General features: G+C 41.2%; 1 protein-coding gene across 1 annotated transcript; it reads left to right on the top strand.

Annotated features, from left to right (window-relative positions):
- The first annotated feature begins 3,672 nt into the window (after positions 1-3,672).
- Positions 3,673-7,981, top strand: LOC143527796 (uncharacterized). Its single transcript, XM_077023094.1, has 4 exons — positions 3,673-4,224; positions 4,333-4,650; positions 4,739-5,047; positions 7,550-7,981. The coding sequence occupies exons 1-4, from the start codon at positions 4,194-4,196 to the stop codon at positions 7,927-7,929; spliced, it is 1,038 nt and encodes a 345-aa protein (XP_076879209.1). The 5' UTR covers positions 3,673-4,193; the 3' UTR covers positions 7,930-7,981.
- The last annotated feature ends 2,109 nt before the right edge of the window (positions 7,982-10,090 follow it).

The raw sequence follows: 10,090 nt of genomic DNA, 5'->3' as shown, positions 1-10,090 counted from the left end.
ATGTTCATCTTTGTTAGAGTCCTACACATCTCTAAGTGTTCATTGTGTGCTGTCTGTACTTCACAGAAAATAAAACAACAAGTTTGTATCTGCGTTCTGTGCCCACATTGAGCATCACAGACAAAGTTCTGTCACACGCAAAGAAGGGGAAGAGGGCACGTAGGCACCATCACGCCTCTTCCCCTGTAAGTCGCCGCGAGGCCCCCGTGACCGTCGCAGAGATGCAGCAGGACCCCGATTGTGTGAGCCTACTGCGTCACGCTCAGGAAGCTGAGGAGGAGTCGCTGGTGGAGCATTTCCAACTAGCCGCACGGATGGTGTGGAGAGAGAGGCACTGCTCCCGGACCAGAGACTCGCCTCCCCTGATAGCGGGGTGCTTTGTGATCTTCACAACCGAGATGTCTCCAAAACCCCCTGAGTTTGAGTTTGAGGGGGAGTAGACTAAAGAGGAGGAGGACTCCTCTCTGTCAGTGTACTCAGCCCCCACTACGTTGAAGATGTGAGCACCCATCCGTTCGAATGCTCTGCCCCTATGTTGTACTATGGGGATGAGGTGAGCCCCCCTCCGTCCGAGTGCTCCAACCCCACAGAGTACTATGGGGTGAACCCCCCTCTGTATGAGTGCTCAGACCTCACAGAGTGTGGGCGAACCCTGCACTGAGGGGGAGGGGGTGAGCCCACCTCCATCGGAATACTCTGGGGAGACCGTGAGGGAGCGAGAGTTCCGACAGAGGGCATTCATCTTTCCCGCTCTGAGGGGAGTGGCATGGACTGCTCCCGATGCTACACCCCAGAAGAGCCAATGAGGTGGAGCTTGGGCGGCTCGGAGGAAGAGATGGAAGAGGAGGAATCGGCACACGGGACCATACCAGTGGAGCGACCACCAAGGGGAGGTGGGGTTCCCCTATTGCATCCTCGGAGGGAAGAGAGTGAGCGTCGGCAGGCGTACCCTGAATTCTGTTCAAAAAGCGAAACGTATATTATTGTTATGTGCGGTCTGGGCAGGCATGACGCAAATGCAGAACTTAATATAATGTATTAAATAATCAAGACACAGAACAGAACAAGGGAAAATAGGTTATGCACTTCTCGATTTTTGTAACTTTGCGCATTCTGCTCTTCAGTGCTATGTTTGCAGGGTTCATACACCTTTACAAGGTGGAATTCAAGCACTTGTACGGCACTTTCAAGGTCCATTTTCAATATTTTCCAGCACCTTCAGCTTAATTAAGTTACATATTTATACAAATACATATGGTCGAAATGTTTCAAAATAATTCGCTTTTCATTACATTAAAAGAGATGGTACCGCCTCCCCAGTATTGGACCACTTGTCACGTTGAGGTCCCCGACCCCTCCCTTTTAGGCGTGTTTACGTTGTCTACGTCTGATCGTCTGTCTGTGGATCTCCGTGGGTGCGGTTACGTCTTGTGATTATTCGTCTCACCTGTGACTCGTCTAGTTGTCACGTGGGGTTTCTGTCGTTTGTCTACTTAATGTGCGTTCGCGCAGTGTCCTGTGCTTGTCGTTGTTTGAGTCGTGTTTGTTGACACCTGTTAAGTGTTCTCTGTGCGCTGTCTGTGCACTTTATATGTAAATAAAGTGTTGCGTTTGGACTATGCAAGTGGAATTCTGTCTCGTCCGTTGCCTTATGCCAGACGTCACACCACTGTTATTATTTATTTGTTTAAATATTGTTATATAATTAAAGGTAAGATATTTGGGACTTTTCAGTACAATACAACCATTGAAAAACAGCCCTGTCTGCTTTGTCTAAATACCTCTTATTTGTTGTTAACAAACTGGTGTGCAATTAATAATATTACGTGTAGCTGGTTCACTTAAGTTGTATAAATCTAGAGTTTTAATGTTGTCTGAAAAATGTTTTAAGTAAAAGATTTTGCATTTTTACCTAAAAGGTTTTGCGTTTATATGCTATATAATATGATTCATTCACTACTTTAGTGCTACCATTTGAAAACTGATCATGTGGGGCCATGCAAATGTGTATTACATGTAATACTGTAACGGTGGCGTACCCGCAGGTAATGAGGGGTCCATATGCAGGTGGAAAATACATAGCTTTTAATGACAAACAAAGAATAAGCAGACCCCGTAGGGAAAGCAGGCAGCAGCACAAAAAGGGCAAGGGAAAAGGGAGAGTCAAAAAAACAGGCAGAGTGTCAAAAAGCCAAAAACAGTCCAATCGTGGCAGGCAGAGGTACAGGAGGGCTAGGCAAACGGGAGAATATCAAGAGGTCAGAGCAAGGATCAATAAACCAGGAATATCAGACAGAGTATGTAGAAATATGGCTTGGTATGCGACACGGGGAGGCAATACTTCGCAATGGAGTGTGTATACAGAGTCCTTAAGTAGGGTGTGGTGAGTGTTTCATTGGATTCAGGTGTGCTGGTTAGTATTCTGGCGATGGCTCCCTCTGGCGGTCACAGGCGTAATTGCTGTTCCTGACAAATACTTAGGTGGAGACATTTTTCTAACAGTGGAATAGGGTACTCTTAACCACTGTACTGCATTAATTCTTTTCACAATCAATGCAGTTAACACATTATTCATGGGGGGAAAAAACCGTCAAATACCGTGAAACCGATATAATTTCGAAAAATACCGTGATATAGAATTTTGGTCATATCGCCCAACACTAACGTAAATGTAATACTGTGGCAGCTGCTCGAGAAAGGCAGTCAGCATGTAAAAAAATTGCCAGCAGAATTAATGCTTGAGTGAACTCCCTATCAGGTGTAACTGGGGATTCATTTCAATTCTTGCCCTGGTTTTGCTCTGGGCATGATTGTAGCGGGACTGTGGTTGAGGTGCAAAGATCTTAATAGGGAGTCATGAGGTATAGGGCAGGCAGGGATACCCTCTGTCTCCATGAAGGAGGCCGTCATCGTGTATTATAATTGCACTAGGGATTGCAATGATTTAACTATTACACTGCTTGTTAACAACTAACAAAACTACCACAGGCCTAACCTGTTCAAATTTGTTGTACAGTGTGGAAGCATGGACGGATCCTGGCCATCTGGTTCATGGATGTAATTTTGATTTCAATAGTGGGGGGGACATGGATTCGTCGCTATATAAATATTTGGTTTTAACCTTAAGAACTGGGGGGGACCAAAACCGGCTTTTGAAAAAGTGGGGGCTCCCCCCCCCGCCCCCCAAAATTACGTCCGTGATCTGGCTTTAACATTTGTGATGAGGTGGGAATTAAGCATCACATATGATCTTGATGGGGAGGGCAACTGTCATTTTTGTTACCATTAAAGATAAGTACATTATTCATTAAGGGTTATAATGGTTAGTACCTGTACATTAATGCTATGGATGGATTTTCTGTTTATGTAATCACATTTGTGGTCTGATGGTGCTGTAATATATAGGTAGCCTATGTGGGTTCCATCAATTCCAGTTCCCGCCAATGACACTAGGAAATTAAATGTAATGAAGTTCATTATACATTGCGTCTCCTTTGCTTAATTTATTTATTGACCTACGATAAAATTGTAACACCACACAAGTCGTTTTAATGACATACTTTTCGGACAGATAAATGCCTAGATCCACAATTGGCTGGTGTATAAAAAATGCCTTGGCCTTGGAATGAAGGCAAAGGTGTGCAGAAAAGTCTTACTCATTAACTAATTGAACTGAAGAGTGGTGTATTTCCAAAGTAGATCTGAAGGTGTATGTAGAATTTGATATAAAAAAAGAAAGGTAATGACTAGCGCTTAGCACGTCTCCATGGGGCAATACCAGGGCAAAATGACATACCCCGGCATTAAGTTGTTTAGCGGTTGTTGGTCCAGACAAAGGAAAGAAAAAAATATTCGTGTAAAATACACTTTCGATTTGTCAAAATCGAAAGCGACAAACTAATGCTGCGACATTACATAAAAGGAAGGACCACGTAAATGAAGTTATATATATATTAATGTACCTCGATTATTCGTAGTAGGCTATGTATGTTTTTTTTTTTTGTTTTGTAATGAGTTTTGTTTGCATGTATGTGTTTGTATCTTATCTACGAGAAACGCTTCGTTGTTCGAGCAAGTACAACAAACAAGGACACAGAAAACACAAATCTGCTTCAGGTAGACTCCTGTAGACTCATGGTGGATAATAATAACATCCAGATTAATTAATATTAAATTGCCTTAAGTTAAAATATATGGAACATTTATGGATTTTATTCAGTTTCGGTAAGTAATAAATATTTTCATTTACACATTTGCGAGTTTGAATTTTCAATTATTACAAGAGTAGCTACTCTTCTTTTCAGTTAACTTAAGGCACATTTCCCTTTGTAGTGTTTTTAGCAGCTTCCTTCGATGAAATCATAGTAAAACTTGGGGACCCAGTAACACTGCCATGTCGAGAAGAACAGGAAGATATCTATGCAGGGAAGTTAATATGGAGGACCTCAGATCAAATTGTGGCTACATATTCTGCCGGGAGCTTTGAGGCTGGCACAGATTTTAGAGGCCGAGTACATCTCTCTGAAGATGGAAAGCCTAGGAAGGGGATTTTTTCTCTCACCATCTCCTCCACAGTTTATAGTGACTTTGACACCTACGAGTGCTGGTATGAAAAAAAACACTTGAAGAGTTGGACTCTGAAAATTACAAGTAAGTGGTTATCATATATTTCACGTCATCGTTTCTATGCATCACCTAACAGCTATTGTTTCTGAAAACATTTCTTTTTTGTTTTTAGCCAACTTAGCACCAACACGTGTGTCGCTAGGGGGCGCGGCAACACTACCCTGCTATGCACGTATAAAAAGATCTGCACTCGATAGTGATATCAGAGTGCTGTGGATGAAAGAAAATGAGATGGTGCTGAACGTTATATATGGATTTACAACGGACTTTGGGAATTTCAAAGGAAGAGTATCTGTCACACCTTCTGAGATCCGAAAGGGCAACATCTCTCTCCATATCAATGAAACATATCTGTCCGATAACGGAAGTTATACATGCCAAATAGATGATAAACCCATTCATGTGAAACTTCAACTTACAGGTATAGTGATCATATGTCAGTGTTATACCTATGCTGTTGAAAAAGTAACTTTTAAGTCCCCTTGGACTTATATTAACAGTGAATGAGTTAATTCAATATTGGTGTTTAATCTGCATGTGCTACAGAATGCTATATTTGTTTAAAACCTATTGGGACATAAATTTTCATTTTGAACATTACTGATAATGTCATGTAAACCTATAAACTTTAAATTTAAATTAATGTTTTTCCAAAAATTGTATGTTAACATTCCCTTAGGCATAAACATTCCTTATGGGGTATAAATTTAAATCAGCTTTTCCCCAACGTAGACTTAATGGCAGTGATTTTATTTCAAAATCTTCACATTCCATGTGGTCTCTCGTCTCATCTTGTCACCTTATTAGTTTGGAGACAATACAAGATGTTATTATATACTTAAAATCAGCATCTTCTTGCTAATATTGAGATTTGCCAAAGCCTATCTGACAAACGTTATCTCTTGGAGATTTCATTGTTTAGCATAACAATTATGATCACAAAATCCTATGAATAATTATGTAAAATCCTTTGAAGAATTAAGACATTTTGATCTCTCCTGGAATTATTTTTAAGCAATTACACTTACACTACTTACATAAAGTTAGGGATATTTGGCTTTTGGGTGAAATTTCAGCATGAACCTAAAATGTACTCTAACCTTTACAGGTGAACTTACTGTGACCTTCTCTAAACCTTTGAATGCACATGTACAACTGTTCAATGTTCCAGCACATTTTGCACAACTTGTTCTCTAACAAGGTGCTTAATGGCAAAATTAGAATTGGTAACTAACTGAGCTTAGAGTATCACAGAGTATCATCAGCATGTTGCAAGAGAGATAAAGAGTCACAGAAAGGCATAGAAGTGGATGTTCTTTGGCAACATCCCACACTGATGACCACTTCATTGTGAACAGTGCCCTGCAGAACCAGATGATCAATGCCACAAAACTCCAGGCACATTTAAGGGAGAGGCACCTAAGTGTCATGTCAGACCAATCAAAACTGTTGTTGAAGAGTGGTCTGTGTGCTAGATGACCTGCAAATATACCTGACCACACCACCAGACACGAGCATCATCATCTTGCATGGGCTATGGAGCCTTTACCCTGGACAAGAAACCAGTGGGCCTCAGTGCTGTTCACTGATGAAAGTAGATTCATGCTGAGCAGAAGTGACAGCTGCCAACAATGTTGGAGACATCAAGGAGAGTGCTATGCATCAGACACTATGGCCCACTTTCATGACATAATGTCATTGTGGCGTGAACTTTTTACATTTTCCATAAATTTCACCCGAAAGCCAAATATCCCTAACATTTTGTGAGTAATGTATGTCATCATCGTCATTCATCATTTGAAAAAGTACTTTAGGTTGAACTTTTAAATTCAAAGGATTATTCTTCTAATCCAGGGTTGCCAACTTTTGACGTTCGCTTGGAGTGAGATTTTAACCTAGAGCCGGTGGCGAGTGTATTTTGTTGAGCGGGGGGGGGATGGGGAACGTAAAATGGACACAGATTAAATGGCGCCAGAGCTAGCGAACTAGTAACGTATTGAATCATATTTGTGGATCTGAGGTAAACAAACTGGATATTTTTTTTCGGCGTGAGATATCGGAAGTGTGGCGTGAGAGCGTGTGAAAACGGTCAAATGCGTGTGTCTCACGCTCAATGCGTGAGAGTTGGCAACCCTGTAATCATACTGGCAAGTCACTTCTTTCATTAAAGAGGCCTGAAAATATTTGATGCTTAAAAATGGACTTACATATACAGTAATATCTTTGTCACAAACAAATCTCAAATGATAAATTGTAGGTTTATCTATACTGTAGATATGCCACTCTAGTAAGACAGTATGTTTACTACTTATCACTTATTACTTTATTACTTACTTGTCAGGAAGGAGGCAATGAACAAAAGCGAAGGAATCCACATCGGTCCAGACAGAAATAAACAAAGCACAGTCCAATAAAACATTTTTTTCAAGAAAGCAAGAATAAAGTATGCAAAATTACCAGAGGATAACAAGACATAAAACTGCTCCAGGATGTAGTAAAAGAATAATTGACAATGCTTTGCAGAGGTGTAGAGGAGTATTGATAGGGGAAATTATTAGAGGTGGAAAGGTGTGGGAGGTGAGTTTTGTTATGAATATGCATACGATTTCCACAATATCCACCATAGAGAAAAAAAAGAAAACATTTTTCAGACATATCCAACTTATATTTTCTTAACCTCATACCTATTTCTAAGAGTTTGGGAAGGATATTTTTGTAATATTGATTCATTTTGCAAAGAGACATATGGACTTCAGTAGTACATGTATATATGTATACATGTGTTAATGTATTCAGTGTGTGGGTATGTAATATGTGCTCAAAAGCAGACAATGATATGACTTTGGCTTTTGTGACAGTAGTTCAAGTTTTTTCAAACACCTCATGTAAACACCATTTATTCATTAAACCTTTTGTATTTCAGCTTGCCACAATACAATACAAGTTTCTCTTGGACAAGCACTCTTAATTCCTCTACATACTGCTGAAGATGTAAATGTTCTCTTCCGAAGTTCACAAGAGTCACAAAACTACAATGTCGCATGTGAGACATCATGCAACACTATGGGCTGGAGAAAAAGAATTCATGACATTGAGCTTAAAATAGTTCGAGAAGAACATGTTGGAACTTATACAATAGAACAAAAACGTGCAAAGTTCATTATCTGTACCTATATCATCTCATTATCTGAAAATTTAAAGAAAAACAATGTAGTTATAAATAACACAAATTCTGTATTCACTGCATTGATTTTATGTTTGTGTTTATTTTTGTGTCAGAACCTTATGATGTATATAATGTAAATACCATGCTGATATTTAACAAACAACATTAAAATGAACTCATTGATAGTCACATTGACTATTTCAGTTTTGTGTCAAGTTGAGCACAGAAGAAGAAGTGAACAGAGCTTCAATTTTGAAGTTGTGTCTCAAATGGCCCTTAAGACCTCACCATCATTTAGTCCTGCTCAGCTTTCATTCTGCATCATCGTTCATCATCTCATGTTATTTGTTATGTGTTGATAAGATAAAGTTAATAGTTATCTATTAGCAAACTAATACTTATCATTATTGTGGATCCTAGAGCAAGTAACGCCAATGCCTTTCTAGAAAATGTCATCTATTACCTTACATGTAACTAACATAATACAGGAAGATGATAAACTCCTGCACCTAACATCTGGAGGCATGCAACAGGCTTGGCTAGGATGTATTAACCAACCAACGACTATGATCTAATAATACCTACTACTATGCTCATGACCCATCGTCTCAACTACCCAATACTACTAAGAAGACAAGATAAATTTCACACACCCTATGCACACACTAGTTGCTTGAACAGAACACAGCAGCAACTACAATCTGATACTGGCTCGACAAGGATCCAGAAGCACAGCGCACTATGTTCATGGTCCATTCCCTCAACTGCCAAGTACTAAGACCACCACACAAACCTGGACTGACCTTCAAAACAAGGTGACAAGGACACACACAATACCTTGCAAGCTTTTCCTTGGGGTCATCAGGAAGGCACCTCCCTTCGTTGGTGTTTTTCAATTAATTGAGCCCCCAACACCTCCAGAAGGCTCATCAGTGGAGTCTGGTGTCCCAGACCCACCTCCCTCCAAGCTCACAATGTAGCCCATCACAAAATTTACTAACAACCCTGCTACCCGATCGGAAAAGCCAAGTGACAATCCTACTCATATCCCAACATCACACACACCACTCTTCAAGTACTATCCTTACCCCACCTAACCTCAGCCCTTCTTAGCCACACCCACTGACTAGATCTCTCAGCTACCGCTGACAACTCCTTTACCACTACCACTACTCTCATCGCACAGCCTCTAAATCCAGCCAGTAGTCTTGTGGCAGACTTTGCCACGAAACCCCTAGCCCCTACCTCTACAGGTCTAATATGTGCTTGCCAGCCCCGCTCTCTTACCTCAGCCACCAAATCTGCATACTTCAACCTTTTCCTTTCATATGCGGCATCAACTTCGTCTTCAAATGGAACAGTTAGCTCTATGAAATACACTATCCGCTTACTTTCAGAATACAACACATCTGGCCTCAAGTTTGTGACTACAATACACTCTGAAACCTGCAATTTACAGCCTACATCAACCAACAGTTTCCAATCTCTTGCATCAGCCCACTTACCACCAACTTTTGAAAACTGTGCTGGCTCCTTGCTATGCTGCCCCTCACACACAAACCTAATTACTCTATTGGAACTAGCAACTGGCATGCCATTAACTTCCAACCGCTTCTTATCAAGTGCACCTGCCAATGATTTAAGTACCTGATTATGCCTCCATGTATAACGTCCCTGTGACAAACTCACCTTGCATGCCGACAGGATGTGCTTCCTGCACATAGCTTACAAGTTGGATCCTCACCTAACCACTGCCCAAGGTTTTGTGGAGTTGGAAGCACATCATAAGTAGCTCCCACAAGAAATTTTATACGACTTGCATCCAATGCCCACAACTCTTGCCAGGTGATTCTCCTCTTCTCCACACTTTCCCATTTCATCCACCGACCCTGCTTACTCTGTCCTGCAGCTTTTGCTCATCTTACTTCCTCCTCCTGCTCTCGAATAAAACCAGTCACCATTCACCTTCTCTCAGGTGATGTGGCCTTGCTGAATGCCCTCCATGTATCACCTGGCCCTAGTCCTGCCCTCCCTTTTTGCACCTGCCCTATAACCTCTCTATGCTCCAACGCCCTCTTTGCTGCCTGAGTAGCCTCTTGGGAATTCCACTTTCTTCCTGTACGTCACTGGTGCCGCTGCTTTGATCAGTGCATCTTTCGACCCTATCAACAACATTTCTCGGCCTACCTTGGCACATTTAAACTCCTCAACTAAGCTTGTTAGTGGCAGTTCTAGCACTCCTCTCCCAAACCATGCCACACTACTAAGACAATGTGGAACCCCAAGCCATTTTCTTAC

Source organism: Brachyhypopomus gauderio, chromosome 12 (assembly GCF_052324685.1).
Source record: "Brachyhypopomus gauderio isolate BG-103 chromosome 12, BGAUD_0.2, whole genome shotgun sequence".
NCBI classification, from domain to species: Eukaryota; Metazoa; Chordata; class Actinopteri; order Gymnotiformes; family Hypopomidae; genus Brachyhypopomus; species Brachyhypopomus gauderio.
This window is presented reverse-complemented; position numbering and strand designations above follow the sequence as displayed.

Coding starts and splice junctions, on each gene's coding strand:
- LOC143527796 (XM_077023094.1), top strand. CDS start 4,194: ATGGAACATTTATGGATTTTATTCAGTTTCG. Junction 4,225..4,332: donor ATGGATTTTATTCAGTTTCG/GTAAGTAATAAA, acceptor TTCCCTTTGTAG/TGTTTTTAGCAGCTTCCTTC. Junction 4,651..4,738: donor TTGGACTCTGAAAATTACAA/GTAAGTGGTTAT, acceptor TTTTGTTTTTAG/CCAACTTAGCACCAACACGT.